General features: G+C 41.2%; 1 protein-coding gene across 1 annotated transcript in view; it reads right to left on the reverse strand.

Annotated features, from left to right (window-relative positions):
• Positions 1-3,737: 3,737 nt before the first annotated feature.
• The window catches only part of LOC308293618 (unconventional myosin-Va-like), a gene marked incomplete at both ends in the record, with an annotated part of 67,949 nt that continues 52,010 nt past the window's right edge, over positions 3,738-19,676 (reverse strand). The window contains 9 exons of the mRNA XM_080736213.1: positions 3,738-3,839; positions 5,067-5,159; positions 6,573-6,731; positions 7,893-8,132; positions 10,160-10,316; positions 12,482-12,693; positions 14,640-14,748; positions 16,793-16,879; positions 19,579-19,676. Of these exons, the coding sequence (XP_080592339.1) occupies positions 3,738-3,839; positions 5,067-5,159; positions 6,573-6,731; positions 7,893-8,132; positions 10,160-10,316; positions 12,482-12,693; positions 14,640-14,748; positions 16,793-16,879; positions 19,579-19,676 (1,257 nt within the window). The remainder of the gene's footprint in view (positions 3,840-5,066; positions 5,160-6,572; positions 6,732-7,892; positions 8,133-10,159; positions 10,317-12,481; positions 12,694-14,639; positions 14,749-16,792; positions 16,880-19,578) is intronic.

Consider the following 19,676-nt stretch of genomic DNA (forward strand, 5'->3'; position numbering starts at 1 on the left):
ATGTTTACTGTGCTGCATACAGTCTGAAAACAACCACATCCTCCCCTCCATTAATGTTTACTGTGCTGCATACAGTCTGAAAACAACCACATCCTCCCTCCATTAATGTTTACTGTGCTGCATACAGTCTGAAAACAACCACATCCTCCCCTCCATTAATGTTTACTGTGCTGCATACAGTCTGAAAACAACCACATCCTCCCCTCCATTAATGTTTACTGTGCTGCATACAGTCTGAAAACAACCACATCCTCCCCTCCATTAATGTTTACTGTGCTGCATACAGTCTGAAAACAACCACATCCTCCCCTCCATTAATGTTTACTGTGCTGCACACAGTCTGAAAACAACCACATCCTCCCCTCCATTAATGTTTACTGTGCTGCACACAGTCTGAAAACAACCACATCCTCCCCTCCATTAATGTTTACTGTGCTGCATACAGTCTGAAAACAACCACATCCTCCCTTCATTAATGTTTACTGTGCTGCATACAGTCTGAAAACAACCACATCCTCCCCTCCATTAATGTTTACTGTGCTGCATACAGTCTGAAAACAACCACATCCTCCCTCCATTAATGTTTACTGTGCTGCACACAGTCTGAAAACAACCACATCCTCCCTCCATTAATGTTTACTGTGCTGCACACAGTCTGAAAACAACCACATCCTCCCTCCATTAATGTTTACTGTGCTGCACACAGTCTGAAAACAACCACATCCTCCCTCCATTAATGTTTACTGTGCTGCATACTGAAAACAACCACATCCTCCCTCCATTAATGTTTACTGTGCTGCATACAGTCTGAAAACAACCACATCCTCCCTCCATTAATGTTTACTGTGCTGCACACAGTCTGAAAACAACCACATCCTCCCTCCATTAATGTTTACTGTGCTGCACACAGTCTGAAAACAACCTCATCCTCCCTTCATTAATGTTTACTGTGCTGCACACAGTCTGAAAACAACCACATCCTCCCTCCATTAATGTTTACTGTGCTGCATACAGTCTGAAAACAACCACATCCTCCCTCCATTAATGTTTACTGTGCTGCACACAGTCTGAAAACAACCACATCCTCCCTCCATTAATGTTTACTGTGCTGCACACAGTCTGAAAACAACCACATCCTCCCTCCATTAATGTTTACTGTGCTGCACCCAGTCTGAAAACAACCTCATCCTCCCTCCATTAATGTTTACTGTGCTGCATACAGTCTGAAAACATCCACATCCTCCCTCCATTAATGTTTACTGTGCTGCACACAGTCTGAAAACAACCTCATCCTCCCCTCCATTAATGTTTACTGTGCTGCATACAGTCTGAAAACAACCACATCCTCCCTCCATTAATGTTTACTGTGCTGCATACAGTCTGAAAACAACCACATCCTCCCTCCATTAATGTTTACTGTGCTGCACACAGTCTGAAAACAACCTCATCCTCCCTCCATTAATGTTTACTGTGCTGCACCCAGTCTGAAAACAACCTCATCCTCCCTCCATTAATGTTTACTGTGCTGCATAGTCTGAAAACAACCACATCCTCCCCTCCATTAACATACCTCCATGTCTGAAAACAACCACAAGCCGTGAAAAATGTTTTTCTGTCTTTTCAGCATAATTTTTTGCACCTTATTCAGAGAAACAGCCATTTTTATGTTAGCATAGAACAGGATTCAGTGGGGAATAGATGCTCCATTTAGCTTCTGGCTGCGTTGACCCAACTCCAGCTGGGTTAGGCAGGGGAAGTGTTGGTTCCTCTGACATCACAGTGACATCAGAGCAACAAACCCATCGAACCACAGTGTCAGGTAGGGGTGGATATTGGCAAGAATCTCGCAATGCAATACGTATCACAATATTTGGGTCACGATGCAATAGCATCATTGCGACCGTCAGGGAGCAGTTTACTATGAAAACCTCCACCGGCCGTCCGTCCGTCCGTCCGTCACACCTTTGTGACCATCAACAAACGTCACACCTTTGTTGATGTTTAAATCGAAGAGTCTTGGTCAAATACTTCTGTTGGTTTCTGCACTGATCATTTATACAATTCAGCTGTGTTTGCTCGTGTCATCATGATGAGGTCATAAATCAGCCATGCCCAAATATAGATTTTACGGGTTTACATGCTTACTCAGTTATTCGTTATGTGAAAGTCCTATGACGTCTATGATATCTGACATCATCATACATACATTCCCTTTTATGCCCATAAATGGAGATCCCTCTGTAGAACCAGCCACTGACATCACTGTAATGTCAGGGGAACCAAATCCCTTTTATGCCCATATATGGAGATCCCTGTGATGCCAGGGGAACCAAATCCCTTTTATGCCCATATATGGAGATATGGAGATCCCCGTGTTGCCAGGGTAACCAAATCCATTTTATGCCCATATATGGAGATCCCTGTGATGCCAGGGGAACCAAATCCCTTTTACGCCCATATATGGAGATCCCTTATGTCATCAATATTAAGCCCATATCTGTGAATATCTTTGGGTACCAGATGTCTCCATATATGGTTAAATGGTCCGATATACATCACTGGCCAGAAGACCAAGAAATGGTGCAACCTCGCCCTTTGCTTTTCTCCCTATAGGCATCTTACTGGTAGGTAGTTTAATGAGGAATGCAGTATGGTGGTAGGTAGGTAGTTATGGCCTTTGATGTAAGATTTTCACTTTCTAGGATAACTATATTTGCTATTCCCAGATGATGCCCTTTTAGGGTACCCCTCATGCCCATATATGGAGATCCCCAGGCTTTACTAATTAACATAAGTTTTATGCCCATATATGGAGATCAGTGTCCCAATGTCATCAGATATATGGGCATAAATGGACACAGGCAAACTAGATGGGCTGTATGGATATCCAGATGTGTGATGTAAGTGTTTTATTCCAAATGTGGCACCCCACAGACATATTTCCAGAAACAAAATCCCTTTCATGCCCATATATGGAGATTTCTGATGTCATCAATCCCAGGCCCTGTAAAAAACATGGTTGCTATGGTATGAGCAACTTATGTCTCCATATATGGAGATTCAACTTCAATGAGTAACCATGGCAAACTGTCAACTGCCCGTATGTCTTGATAATTGGTAAAACAAACTTTTGGCCTATTTGTGGAGATAAGCGACCAACGGTCGCTTATCTCCCGATTAGGGAGTCTTACTGGTAATATATTACGAATCTTTGTGATACGATATTATTGCGATATATGTCAGCTTTAAAAGCTGAAGGCGCTGCTCTAATGCTGTTTTCGTCGTTAGTCCAGCGACATCTAGAGGCAGTGGAGTGTCAGGACTGGCTGTTTTTTATGACATTATTAAACCGTTCGATCGATCTCGGGCCTTTCACGTCACGGCAAACCCATATATGGAGATACATAATATTAAACTGGAGTGTGAAGTTAAGTGTTAAGTTCTGCACTCGCCGTGTCAACGCAGGCGGTACAATAATCACGTTAAGCCACACCCTCTTCAGTAAGCCACACCCTCTTCAGTAAGCCACACCCTCTTCAGTAATATTGCTTCAAAAGAAGATCTCTCCTCACAGACAGATTGTTACTTTTATTAGTATAATTTAAAGTAGATTATTTCCTTACAGACATATTGTTAGCTGTTATTAGTATCATTTAAAGAAGATCTCACAGACCTGTTATTAGTATCATTTAAATCAGATCTCACAGACCTGTTATTAGTATCATTTAAATCAGATCTCACAGACCTGTTATCTTGGTCTTGTGCTCCTGCAGCTTGGAGATCAGATCTTTCTTCTGAGTCTTCAACTCACTGATCTCCTCATTCAGCTGATCCACCACCTGAAGGTCAACAAGGTCACATTTACACCCTGGAGGTCAACAAGGTCACATTTACACGCTGGAGGTCAACAAGGTCACATTTACACCCTGGAGGTCAACAAGGTCACATTTACACCCTACAGGTCAACAAGGTCACATTTACACCCTGGAGGTCAACACGGTCACATTTACACCCTGGAGGTCAACAAGGTCACATTTACACCCTGGAGGTCAACAAGGTCACATTTACACCCTGGAGGTCAACAAGGTCACATTTACACCCTGGAGGTCAACAAGGTCACATTTACACCCTGGAGGTCAACAAGGTCACATTTACACCCTACAGGTCAACAAGGTCACATTTACACCCTGGAGGTCAACAAGGTCACATTTACACCCTGGTAAAAACAACAATACAACGAGGAAGAAGAAGAAGAATAATATGATACAAATGTTTTCTATAAGAAATGTGTTTTTGCAGTAAGGTAGGATTGACATAATCATGTCATGTCTGTAACGCGTCGCAGCAGCAACAGTCAGACAACGAGGCGGACGCGACTAGTTTTGAGTTTGCAGATGGGATATAAACCTGTCATCATCAACACCACCTAACCCTAGCAAGTTGCTTTTAAGCTCTTCTTTCCTCTTTGAAATCGATCGATGGTTCCAATTTTCCAATTTTCGCTGTTTGTTTCCTGATGAAGAACAAGCTTGTGTCTCGGTCAGGACGACTGATCTACAAGCTCAATGTTAATTAAATATAGTGAAAATATCTGATCTACAAGCTCAATATTCTGCAAATGCCCTGAAGATCTACTGTCTTGCCAATGCACATCTGTACTAATACTTAAGTACTTAAGTAAATGTACTTAGTTACTTTATGTTACAGTAAAGTAAATTGCACTTAGTAAAGTACTTGAGTAAATGTACTTAGTTACTTTATGTTACAGTAAAGTAAATAGTTAGTACAGTACTTGAGTAAATGTACTTAGTTACTTTACGGTACCTGTTGAGCGTGTTCAGAGTAAGTAAAGTACTTGAGTAAATGTACTTAGTTACTTTATGTTACAGTAAAGTAAATAGTTAGTACAGTACTTGAGTAAATGTACTTAGTTACTTTACGGTACCTGTTGAGCGTGTTCAGAGTAAGTAAAGTACTTGAGTAAATGTACTTAGTTACTTTATGTTACAGTAAAGTAAATAGTTAGTACAGTACTTGAGTAAATGTACTTAGTTACTTTATGTTACCTGTTGAGCGTGCTCAGAGTAAGCGACGGCCACCGCCTCCACTTCCTGTTTCTCTCTCTGGGCCTCGGCCAGCTCATGACGGAGGAACTCCACCTGTATGACCATATATGGAGAGACACCGTTATGACCATATATGGAGAGACACCTGTCTTATGACCATATATGGAGAGACATGACCATATATGGAGAGATACCTGTCTTATGACCATATATGGAGAGATACCTGTCTTATGACCATATATGGAGAGACACCTGTCTTATGACCATATATGGAGAGACGCCTGTCTTATGACCATATATGGAGAGATACCTGTCTCATGACCATATATGGAGAGACACCTGTCTCATGACCATATATGGAGAGACACCTGTCTTATGACCATATATGGAGAGATACCTGTCTTATGACCATATATGGAGAGATACCCGTCTTATGACCATATATGGAGAGATACCGTTATGACCATATATGGAGAGACACCGTTATGACCATATATAGAGAGATACCGTTATGACCATATATGGAGAGACACCGTTATGACCATATATGGAGAGACACCTGTCTTATGGCCATATATGGAGAGACACCTGTCTTATGACCATATATGGAGAGACACCTGTATGACCATATATGGAGAGACACTTAGGAACTCCACCTGTATGACCATATATGGAGAGACACCTGTGTTACGACCATACATGGAGAGATGTATCTTTTTAGTGTGGTTGCCCAGAGGGCAACACATTATAGTTCCACAAAAATTCTGGGTAACCCCATAGCCAATCAGGAAGCAGCAATCGATGATGTCATCCAATGGGGAAACACAGAGTGATGTCATCAACTCAGTAAGCCAATCAGGAAGCAGCATTTTCTGTGACGTCACCATTATAGAGTAAGTCCATTGAGTTCAATGGGGGAGTGGTGCTAGCTGGATGATTGGTCCAGCATGACCAATCTGCTACCCATAGGAAAACACTGAGGTAGAATTATAAGTATTACTATTTGATACATTGAGGTAGTATTATAAGTATTACTAATTGATCATCTACATACCTACATACATACATACCTACATACATACCATCTACATGAGGTAGTATTATAAGTCATACATACATACATACAGATGCAGATGTTATGTATTCATACCTACATACATACCATCTACATCTGCAAAGCCTCGTAAAGCAGACTCTTCCTCCTGCCTTCATGCCAACAGAAGATGGGAGGAGCTACCATCTCCATACCAACAGAAGATGGGAGGAGCTACCATCTCCATACCAACAGAAGATGGGAGGAGCTACCATCTCCATGCCAACAGAAGATGGGAGGAGCTAACATAAGATGGGAGGAGCTACCATCTCCATACCAACAGAAGATGGGAGGAGCTACCATCTCCATGCCAACAGCAGATGGGAGGAGCTACCATCTCCATGCCAACAGAAGATGGGAGGAGCTACCATCTCCATGCCAACAGAAGATGGGAGGAGCTACCATCTCCATACCTCGCGCTGCAGCGGGGGCAGCCTGTCCTCCATCCTGGCCCGGGCCTCCCTCTCTGAGGCACGGAGCTTCTCCATCTCTCTGAGGAGAGAATCTCTCTGCACGCCCTGGTGTCTTTCTGCTATGACCAGCCTTTCACTGAGGTGGATGTTCTCCTTATGCTAGAGAAGAGAGAGAGAGAGAGAGAGAGAGAGAGAGAGAGAGAGTTTAATATCCCTGGTGTCTTTCTGCGATGACCAGTCTCTCTGTGAGGTGAAGGTTCTCCTTATGCTAGAATACAGAGAGAGAGAGAGAGAGAGAGAGAGAGAGAGAGAGAGAGAGAGAGAGAGAGAGAGAGAGAGAGAAAGAGAGAGAGAGAGAGAGAGAGAGAGAGAGAGAGAGAGAGAGAGAGTTTAATATCCCTGGTGTCTTTCTGCGATGACCAGTCTCTCTGTGAGGTGAAGGTTCTCCTTATGCTAGAATACAGAGAGAGAGAGAGAGAGAGTTATTTATCCTGGTGTCTTTCTGCTATGACCAGTCTCTCTGGGTGAAGGTTCTCCTTATGCTAGAGAAGAGAGAGAGAGTTTAATATCCCTGGTCTCTCTCTGCTATGACCAGTCTCTCTGTGAGGTGGACCTTCTCTTTATGCTAGAGAATAGCGCGGCACCGAGTGCCGCGCTGCGAGCTTGTAGATCTGCCATTTTTGAAAAATCGTGAAAATTAGAATTTTGACCCGATTCTATAAGTGTCTTTTGAATCCTTCTAATTCTAGGCCTAAATGGGTTAATAAATACATAGATATAGAAGTTAAAGTTGTACCTGCTTGTCTATCTGGTTTAATAAATACATAGATATAGAAGTTAAAGTTGTACCTGCTTGTCTATCTGGTTTAATAAATCACAGATAAAGAAGTTAAAGTTGTACCTGCTTGTCTATCTGGTTTAATAAATCATAGATATAGAAGTTAAAGTTGTACCTGCTTGTCTATCTGGTTTAATAAATCATAGATAGAGAAGTTAAAGTTGTACCTGCTTGTCTATCTGGTTTAATAAATCATAGATAGAGAAGTTAAAGTTGTACCTGCTTGTCTATCTGGTTTAATAAATACATAGATAAAGAAGTTAAAGTTGTACCTGCTTGTCTATCTGGTTTAATAAATACATAGATAAAGAAGTTAAAGTTGTACCTGCTTGTCTATCTGGTTTAATAAATACATAGATATAGAAGTTAAAGTTGTACCTGCTTGTCTATCTGGTTTAATAAATCATAGATATAGAAGTTAAAGTTGTACCTGCTTGTCTATCTGGTTTAATAAATCATAGATAAAGAAGTTAAAGTTGTACCTGCTTGTCTATCTTGCGCTGCAGCTGCATGATCTTGTTCTCCATTCCAACGTTGAGTTTCTTGAAGTGTTCCACGGAGCGCGCCTCCGCCTTCAGCCTCTTCAGCTCCCGCTGGGCTCGCCAGCGCCTCACGCAGGCCTGAAGCAGAACTACAGAGCCCACGTAGCGACCGTAGTGGCGGCGGGCGAGCCAGCCTCGAACGCATCGCTGGATGATCACTGCCTTCTGCTCATACACCATCTATAGGTATATATATAGATCATACACCAGCTGTTAAATGAACGCATCGCTGGATGATCACTGCCTTCTGCTCATACACCATCTATAGATATATATATATATATATACATACATATACATATTCATACACCAGCTGTTAATGAATGATTCATTATGATCCAACGCATCGCTGGATGATCACTGCCTTCTGCTCATACACCAGCTGTCAATCAATGATTCATTAATCTATAGATCATACACCAGCTGTTAATTAATGATTCATTAATATATAGATCATAGACCAGCTGTTAATTAATGATTCATTAATCTACAGCCCACGTAGCGACCGTAGTGGCGGCGGGCGAGCCAGCCTCGAACACATCGCTGGATGATCACTGCCTTCTGCTCATACACCATCTATAGGTATATATATATATACATACATATACATATTCATACACCAGCTGTTAATGAATGATTCATTATGATCCAACGCATCGCTGGATGATCACTGCCTTCTGCTCATACACCAGCTGTTAATTAATGATTCATTAATCTATAAATCATAGACCAGCTGTTAATTAATGATTCATTAATATATAGATCATACACCAGCTGTCAATCAATGATTCATTAATCTATAGATCATAGACCAGCTGTTAATTAATGATTCATTAATATATAGATCATACACCAGCTGTCAATCAATGATTCATTAATCTATAGATCATACACCAGCTGTTAATTAATGATTCATTAATATATAGATCATACATCAGCTGTTAATTAATGATTAATGTTATATTCATTAATCTAAAGATCATACACCAGCTGTTAATTAATGATTAATGTTATATTCATTAATCATACACCAGCTGTTAATTAATGATTCATTAATCTATAGATCATAGACCAGCTGTTAATTAATGATTCATGTTATGTTCATTAATTTATAGATCATACACCAGCTGTTAATTAATGATTCATGTTAAGTTCATTAATCTATAAATCATACACCAGCTGTTAATTAATGATTCATTAATCTATAGATCATAGACCAGCTGTTAATTAATGATTCATTAATATATAGATCATAGACCAGCTGTTAATTAATGATTGTTAAATTCATTAATCTATAGATCATACACCAGCTGTTAAATAATGATTCCTGTTATATTCATTAATACATCTTAGACCAGTTGTTAATTAATCATTAATGTTATTTAAATTAATCTATAGATGATATATGAAATAACCCATAGACCAGGGGTCTTCAACGTTTTCAGGCCGGGGACCCCCAAACTGATGGGGAGATGGAGCAGGGACCCCCTACCACCTCGTAGGGTGGGGGGGTCGGGGCTACGACATATTTTTTTATTTTAAACATGTACAAGTTACAGCGAGCAGGGTGGGCCGTACCACTACCATTTCTAAACATACTTATTAACTGAGAACCAATGTCAATAATATCAACAATCTGTCAATTGCATAGTAATCATGTGTTCAAGCTATTCAAAATGGATAGAATCATGATTTATTTTTTAACATAAATGTGAAAAATGAAAAAAAAAAAAAAAAAAAACATGTTTTTGAAATCTTTTTTTTTTTTTTTTTTTTTTACAATAATTTCGCGGACCCCCTGCAGTACCTCCGCGGACCCCCTAGGGGTCGCGGACCCCCTGTTGAAGACCCCTGCCATAGACGATTACTGCCTACAAACTCACAATGTGCCATAACAATAACATAACAATAACCATAATAGCAACAACAACAACAATAACAACCTTATAGTACAGTTGTTTAGCTCTGTAGCGGCGGTAGCAGCACTGGATGCTAACAGTAATAGTAATAATAATAGTAGTAATAGTAATAGTAATAGTAATAGTAATAGTAATGATGATAATAATAATAATAACCTTATAGTACAGTTGTTTAGCTCGGTAGCGGCGGTAGCAGCATTGGATGCTAACGGTAATAGTAATAGTAATAGTAATAGTAATAGTAGTAATAGTAATAGTAATAGTAATGATGATAATAATAATAATAACCTTATAGTACAGTTGTTTAGCTCGGTAGCGGCGGTAGCAGCATTGGATGCTAACGGCGGCAGAGCGCTGTCTGCGGTAGCGTTTCCGTGCCAACCACATACGAACCATCTGCTGGATGAGTACGGAGGCCTTGGTACGCCGCATGAACCGAGCCAAGCTGCAGAAAGACAAGATAAAACACTTCACTGTAAAGGATGAGTCAGGGAAAACATGTTGCCTTAGTAATTCAAGATAAAACACTTCACTGTAAAGGATGAGTCAGGGAAAACATGCTACCTTAGTAATTCACCACTCTAGTGTAGAATGAGCAAGGGAAAACATGTTGCCTTATGCATCATGTCGCCCCCTTTGCATTGGATTGATACACATTAAAACATTACATTGTACACTTATGTTTAAAAACATAAAACCATCCATCCATCCATATCTCTGGATAGTGAACAGCAAAGTAGCTCAGGAGTAGCTTATTGTCGGTATCAACCGGTAGCACGCAGGAGTTGCAATGGAGTTTATCCTGTTACAGTGCTCTATAGACCCCTGGGAGATGGAGTCTGTCCTGTTCCAATGCTCTAAACCCTAGATGGTAGTCTAGTATGTAGTATGGTAGTATACAGGGCTCCAGACTAACTTTTTCATAGGTAGCACTGGTGCCACCTACCTTTTCATTAGGTAGCACCACCAGAAATTAGGTAGCACCATCTTTTTCTTCGTATAGCGTGATAGCCTTATCATGCTGATGATAGTTGTGTTCATTTCCATACCATAGTTTGCCTTGATGTAGGCTAAAGATTAACAATGACCCAAACTTGGTATTTGCTAAATATTTTAATCTGAACTTTAGGTTTCTCTGCATGAGCAGCCGTAGTTGACAAAACACTAAGGCTGTGTGATTTTAGGAAAGCCTCAATATTCAATATAATGTTGAATACCTCGATAACAATGTCTCATGATAAGTACAAAATGCTGTAATAGCCTATGTATTTTTGATTCAAGTTAATTGAAGCTAACTAATTAATTCAAGAAAAAATAACAAATATCTAGCCTAAAGGCCCATTCCCACTGGGCCAAACAAAATATCTGCCACATTCAAAGTGGATGGTAGATACAGATAAAAAAAAATATATCTGGCACAGATACCATCCACTTTGAATGGAAAAATATCTGGAGAAAGAGATTTTTTTATTTTTTATTTATGTATCTGTTATCTGGCCCAGTGGGAATGGGCCTTAACAAAGGCAATACTGTAATACCTAGAACCTTGACTTTCAATTGCATTAATGCACAACGTACTGTAGACTAAATGAAATAATAATATTAGGCCTAGTGCCATTCAGGATGGAAAAATAAAACTGTCCCTTTGGAGTGAAGTAGAAGTCAGTTTCAAGAGGAGATACTGGGAAGTAGCTGGCTACTTGATATAGAAAGCATTCACTTGGACACGCACGCACACGCACACACACTAACATCACGATACACACGCTATACATCAAAGACAGAAAAGTTTGCAGGTGGCGTGCATTTCAGCTAATTGTCTATGAAGTGAGAAATGCGCATTTTGGAACTTAACGAGCCACAGCTGTTTCGCACGTAACAGTAGTTTAATGTCTGTAACCTGAGGTTGAAGACATACACGAGCGATTGCTAATCAATAGCTAATCTAATAGCAAACAACCCAGAGACAGCTCCATGGATTATAATTATCCAGTTCGAGGTGACAACAGCAAAAGCATGGTTATACAAAGAAAGGTTAGTATTTGAGAATTGAGATCTATCCATGGTGAGTGAGAGAGAAGGAGAGTGAATCTGTCTCTCCACGATGAGTCTCCGCTCTAGTTTAAGTGTGTGTTTGCGCGTGTGTGTGTGTGTGTGTTTGTTTGTGTGTGAGAGAGAGGAGGAGCAACAAGGCTCTTCTGCACAGCAGAGAGAGAGAGAGAGAGAGAGAGAGAGAGACACGATCCTCCATTCTTTTTTCTTTTTTCTTTTTCACTCATCCTCCAACCAACTCGCACAGGTGCGACCTGTTTAAATTTTAATTCGCACGTTATGAAATTAGGTCGCATATGCGACCTAATAGGTCGCACCCTGGAGCCCTGGTAGTATAACCTACCATCTGGCTTGGTGACCTCTCATATATCTCTGAGCAGTAACCGCTACTGTCCTCATGCTCAGGTTATCTCTATCAGGTTAGAGATAGATAGGTAGGTAGGTAGGTAGGTAGGTAGGTAGGTAGGTAGTTAGATAGATAGATAGATAGATAGATAGATAGATAGATAGATAGATAGATAGATAAGTTATATCTTTGGACAGTGTTATATAGCCTACCATCTAGCTTGGTGACCTCTCACATATCTCTGAGCCGTGATCGCTGCTCTCTTCATCCTCAGGAACTTCCTGCGCTGCAGCCAGCAGCGAATGGTCTTCTGGATGCGGACGCAGGCGGTGCGCAGCGCGTCCGAACGCAGCTTCTCCAGATAGGCCACCTGACCGGCCCGGAAGAAGATCTTACTCTTACCAAACTGGTACTTCTCCTCATCCTGCATGGGAAAAGAAACAACAAAGAGATTAGCATTTAGGATCAACAAAGAGATTAGCATTTAGGATCATCTCTGCTCACAACCTATCCTATCACTGCTATGCTGATGACACTCAACTGTTTTTGTCCTTCCCTCCTTCTGCCACCCAGGTGGAAGAACGCATTGCTGCATGTCTGGCCGACATCTCACAGTGGATGTCAGCCCACCACCTCAAGCTGAACCCGGACAAGACGGAGCTACTCTTCTTCCCAGCTAAGTCTTGCCCCAGGCAAGATCTCACTATTTCCATAGATAACGCATTGGTGACTTCGGTTCCTACCGCTAGAAACCTTGGGGTGGTCCTGGACAGCCAGCTATCATACAAGGCACACATTGCATCAGTCACACGGTCCTGTAGGTTCACACTCTATAACATCCGTAAAATCAGACCTTTCCTCACCCCGGAGGCAGCCCAGCTCAATATCAAAACTTGACTATTGTAACTCTCTCCTCACTGGTCTCCCGGCATGTGCACTTAAACCTCTCCAACTGATCCAAAATGCCGTGGCACGACTGGTCTTCAACCAGCCTAAGTTCTCACATGTCTCTCCCCTTCTCCGCAGCCTCCACTGGCTTCCGGTTGCGGCCCGCACGGAATACAAAACTCTGATGCTGACCTTCAAAGCAGCCAAAGGTATGGCTCCTCCATACCTCCAAAACCTGATCAACCCCTACACCCCCACCCGTGCACTTAGATCAACCAACACAGGGATGTTGACAGAACCCTCGCTAAAAACCCCAGGGCAAAAATCCACTCGTCCGAGACAGTTTGCCCTCCTGGCCCCCAAGTTGTGGAATAAACTCCCTGTCGCACTTAGAACAACGGACTCACTCGCTAGCCTTCGCCGAGGACTGAAGACTCACCTTTTCAGACTCCACCTAAACCCTTTGCACTACTGGAAAAATCAATGACCATACATGAAGCTAGTTAGCATTTGTTTTTAGGTTTTTTTAGAAACCTTTTTTTACGGATTATATAGTTTTCTTTTCTAGATATATATTCATTCACATTTGTTATATTGCTGTTGATGTACTGACACTTAATCTTGTTTATTATTGTGATGTTTATTTGCTCATTGTAAATCGCTTTGGATTAAAAGCGTCTGCTAAATGCATAAACTGTAAAGTGTAAACTGTAGCAAAGAGATTAGCATTTAGGAACAGCAAAGAGATTAGCATTTAGGAACAACAAAGAGATTAGCATTTAGGAACCATAAAGAGATTAGCATTTAGGATCAACAAAGAGATTAGCATTTAGGAACCATAAAGAGATTAGCATTTAGGAACAACAAAGAGATTAGCATTTAGGAACAACAAAGAGATTAGCATTTAGGAACAACAAAGAGATAAGCATTTAGGAACAACAAAGAGATTAGCATTTAGGAACAACAAAGAGATTAGCATTTAGGAACCATAAAGAGATTAGCATTTAGGAACCATAAAGAGATTAGCATTTAGGAACCATAAAGAGATTAGCATTTAGGAACAGCAAAGAGATTAGTATTTGGGAACCATAAAGAGATTGTGAACAGTTTACATGTGAGCTTGTAGATCTGCTACTTTTGCGGTTTTTGAATTTGAATCCTGAGTAACAGTTTTGGACAGTTTTCCTCTAGAAGATCTGGTAATCTGTAATCTAATCTTCAGTAATCTAATAGTAATCTAATAGTAATCTGTAATCTAATCTCCAGTAATCTAACAGTAATCTAAAAGTAATCTAATAGTAATCTGTAATCTGTAATCTAATAGTAATCTGTAATCCAACCTTCAGGCAGGTCATCAGGAGCTTCCTGCAGTAATCTAATAGTAATCTAATAGTAATCTAACAGTAATCTAACAGTAATCTAATAGTAATCTAATAGTAATCTGTAATATAATAGTAATCTAATAGTAATCTGTAATCCAACCTTCAGGCAGGTGGTCAGGAGGTTCCTGCAGGTCTGCTTCCTGTCTGGCAGAACTTCCTTCCACTTCACCAACACCCTGTAGCGGCTGAAGAACTCCTGATAGGTCCACCTGAAACCACATGATCTTATAAGAACTCCTGGTAGGTCCACCTGAAACCACATGATCTTATAAGAACTCCTGGTAGGTCCACCTGAAACCACATGATCTTATAAGAACTCCTGGTAGGTCCACCTGAAACCACATGATCTTATAAGAACTCCTGATAGGTCCATCTGAAACCACATGATCTTATTAGAGCTTCTGATAGGTCCACCTGAAACCACAGGATCTTATAAGAGCTTCTCATAGGTCCACCTGAAACCACAGGATCTTATAAGAGCTTCTCATAGGTCCACCTGAAACCACATGATCTTATAAGAACTCCTGATAGGTCCATCTGAAACCACATGAATGAATGAATGAATGAACTTTATTTATATAGCACATCTTCACAGCACGAGTACACAATATTCAATAAAAATAAAAAGTAAGTAAGCTCTACAGTTGCAGAGATACAAAGATAAAAACAATAAGCTCTACAGTTGCAGAGAAGACACCAATAAATTAAAAACACCTACAGTAACATAGAAAACAAAAGAACAGTGAAAACAGGGACGCCTATAAGTGACCAAAGGCCTGTCTGAACATGTGTGTTTTCAGATGCCTCTTAAAGGAGTCCTCTGAGGGGGCCGTTTTTAGTTCCAGGTGGAGGGCGTTCCAGAGTTTAGGGGCTATGGCCTCAAGGGCTCGGTCGCCCTTGGTTACAAGGTACGTCCGAGGGACATCAAGCAGGTGTTTATCTGCGGATCTGAGTGAACGGGTGGTGGGGGTGGGACGGATAATTTCTGAGATGTACGCAGGGGCTGGGCCATGAATTGCTCTGTAGGTAAATGTGAGGACTTTGAAGTGGATCCTGTAGTGTACCGGGAGCCAGTGCAGAGAGGCTAGAATGGGGGTGATGTGACATGACTTTTTTGATCTAGTGAGTAACCTGGCAGCAGCGTTATGAACCAGCTGCAATTTGTCAACGGATGTTTTGTTGAGACAGGTAAAAATGGAGTTACAGTAATCTAGCCTGGATGAGATGAAGGCATGTACGGCCATTTCAAGTTCAGAGTGGGATATGATGGTCCGGAGTTTTGCAATATTTCTGAGGTGAAAGAAACAGGTTCGTGTGAGTGATTTGACATGATTGTCCAAGTGCATGGCTTGGTCAAACACCACGCCCAGATTTCTTAAATGGGGGCGTACGTTTCCCTTGAGGGCCCCCAGGTGTGTAGCTATTTTGGCGGCGTTGTTCTCAGCCGCTACAATCAGCACCTCGGTCTTATTGGGGTTTAGCTGAAGGAGGCTGTTTCCCAGCCAGGCTTCAATAGCCAGCAGACATTCCTGGAGGACATTTAATCTTATAAGAACTTCTGATAGGTCCACCTGAAACCACATGCTTTTATAATAACTAACTCCTGATAGGTCCACCTGAAACCACATGATCTTATTAGAGCTCCTGATAGGTCCATCTTAAACCACATGCTTTTATAAGAACTAACTCCTGATAGGTCCACCTGAAACCACATGATCTTATTAGAGCTCCTGATAGGTCCACCTGAAACCACATGGTTTTATAATAGTTTCTGATAGGTCCATCTGAAACCACATGATCTTATAAGAACTCCTGATAGGTCCACCTGAAACCACATGATCTTATAAGAGCTTCTGATAGGTCCATCTGAAACCACATGATCTTATTAGAGCTTCTGATAGGTCCATCTGAAACCACATGATCTTATAAGAGCTTCTGATAGGTCCATCTGAAACCACATGATCTTATTAGAGCTTCTGATAGGTCCATCTGAAACCACATGATCTTATAAGAGCTTCTGATAGGTCCATCTTAAACCACATGATCTTATAAGAACTCCTGATAGGTCCACCTGAAACCACATGATCTTATAATAGTTTCTGATAGGTCCATCTGAAACCACATGCTTTTATAATAACTCAATACCTATATTGTGGTTCTAAGATCGTTCTAAGATGGTTCTAAGGTGGTTTAAAGGTGGTTTAAATGTAGTTTTAAGGTATATTTAATGTAGTTTTATATTTAAGGTGTTACCTGGAAGGGAATCCAGCAGCAGAGATGCGGATGGTCTCCAGGATGCCACAGGCTCTGAGCTGCTGCACCACTCTGACTGGATTCAATCTGGAACGATACCACAAATGCTACAATCTGGAACGATACCATGTTATATATGTTATCAATGCACCACTCTGGATTCAATTTGGAACGATACCATGTTATATATGTTATCAATGCACCGCTCTGGGTTCAATCTGGAACGATACCATGTTATATATGTTATCAATGCACCACTCTGGGTTCAATCTGGAACGATACCATGTTATATATGTTATCAATGCACCACTCTGGGTTCAATCTGGAACGATATCATGTTATATATGTTATCAATGCACCACTCTGGATTCAATCTGGAACGATACCATGTTATATGTTAACAATGCACCACTCTGGATTCAATCTGGAACAATACCATGTTATATATGTTATCAATGCACCACTCTGGATTCAATCTGGAACGATACCATGTTATATGTTAACAATGCACCACTCTGGGTTCAATCTGGAACGATATCATGTTATATATGTTATCAATGCACCACTCTGGGTTCAATCTGGAACGATACCATGTTATATATGTTATCAATGCACCACTCTGGATTCAATCTGGAACGATACCATGTTATATGTTAACAATGCACCACTCTGGGTTCAATCTGGAACGATATCATGTTATATATGTTATCAATGCACCGCTCTGGATTCAATCTGGAACGATACCATGTTATATGTTAACAATGCACCACTCTGGGTTCAATCTGGAACGATACCATGTTATATATGTTATCAATGCACCGCTCTGGATTCAATCTGGAATGATACCATGTTATATATGTTATCAATGCACCGCTCTGGATTCAATTTGGAACGATACCATGTTATATATGTTATCAATGCACCGCTCTGGATTCAATTTGGAACGATACCATGTTATATATGTTATCAATGCACCGCTCTGGGTTCAATCTGGAATGATACCATGTTATATATGTTATCAATGCACCACTCTGGGTTCAATCTGGAACGATACCATGTTATATATGTTATCAATGCACCGCTCTGGATTCAATCTGGAACGATACCATGTTATATATGTTATCAATGCACCGCTCTGGGTTCAATCTGGAACGATACCATGTTATATATGTTATCAATGCACCGCTCTGGGTTCAATCTGGAACGATACCATGTTATATATGTTATCAATGCACCACTCTGGGTTCAATCTGGAACGATACCATGTTATATATGTTATCAATGCACCGCTCTGGGTTCAATCTGGAACGATACCATATTATATATGTTATCAATGCACCGCTCTGGGTTCAATCTGGAACGATACCATGTTATATATGTTATCAATGCACCGCTCTGGGTTCAATCTGGAACGATACCATGTTATATATGTTATCAATGCACCGCTCTGGGTTCAATCTGGAACGATACCATGTTATATATGTTATCAATGCACCACTCTGGGTTCAATCTGGAACGATACCATGTTATATATGTTATCAATGCACCGCTCTGGGTTCAATCTGGAACGATACCATGTTATATATGTTATCAATGCACCACTCTGGATTCAATCTGGAACGATACCATGTTATATGTTATCAATGCACCACTCTGGATTCAATCTGGAACGATACCATGTTATATATGTTATCAATGCACCACTCTGGGTTCAATCTGGAACATCACCACAACACGTTAGATTTAGAGTGACGGTCACCCTAATTACTAACCATACACTGGAAAACCTAAATATAACATGTCCCATTATTTATCTATCAATCAATGAATCAATGAATCAATGAATCAATGAATCAATCAGTCAATTCAGATTCAGATTCCTTTATTTACCATTGTGTAGAACACATAGGAATTTGTTTCGGCAACACACATTTGTTTCGTGTGCATTCAAACATTCCTTTTTTCACATATAACATGAAACGAAACCAACAACACAAACAACACCGTGCAAGAAAATAAATAAAATAAATATATTATAGTAAAGTGCAGTAGTGTTCAGTCCAGTAGTGCAAAAGTCATAGTTCTGGTATCCATAGGGGGCAAGGGAAGAAGGGAAACCAGCGTCAGTGAGCAGCCTGGCGGCTGAGGGGAAAAAGCTGTTTTTGTGGCGCTCTGTCTTGGCCCCCAGATGCCGCATCCTTCTCCCAGAGGGAAGCAGGGTGAGGAGGCCGTGGCCAGGGTGGGAGGGGTCCGCCATGATTTTTCTTGCCCTCCTCAGCGCCCTGGAGTCGTGCAGGGACTTGAGGGAGGGCAGGGGACGGCCAATCACCCTCTCCGCAGAGCGTATCACCCGCTTCAGCTTGACCAGGTCTTTTGCGCATGCAGCGGGGAACCAAGTGATGATAGAGTGGGTGAGGATGGACTCGATGATGGCCGTGTAGAACTGGGTCATCATGGACCTCGACAGTCTGTAATTCCGCAGCTGCCGAAGGAAGTACATCCTCTGCTGGGCCTTTCTCAGGAGGGTATTGATGTTCAGTTCCCACTTCAGATCCCTGGAGATGATCATCCCCAGGAACTTAAAGGACTCCACAGAGTTCACCTGGATGCCTTCCAGCATGATGGGAGGGGGCAGGGCTGGGTCCCTCCTGAAGTCCACCACCATCTCCACTTTTAGATGTTGGGTTAATGTGTTGGGTTAGATGTTGGGTTGATGTGTTGGGTTAGATGTTGGGTTAGATGTTGGGTTAATGTGTTGGGTTAATGTGTTGGGTTAACAGACTCACATGAAGGCAGCCTTGTCGTCGTTGGGTTTGATGCAGCGGATGTAGTGAGGGGTGGTGCTGTTCAGGATCTCCATCAGAAGGTGGAGTGACTGTTTGAA

The sequence above is a fragment of the Nannobrachium achirus genome, assembly GCF_963921795.1.
Source record: "Nannobrachium achirus genome assembly, chromosome: 11".
Taxonomy (NCBI): domain Eukaryota; kingdom Metazoa; phylum Chordata; class Actinopteri; order Myctophiformes; family Myctophidae; genus Nannobrachium; species Nannobrachium achirus.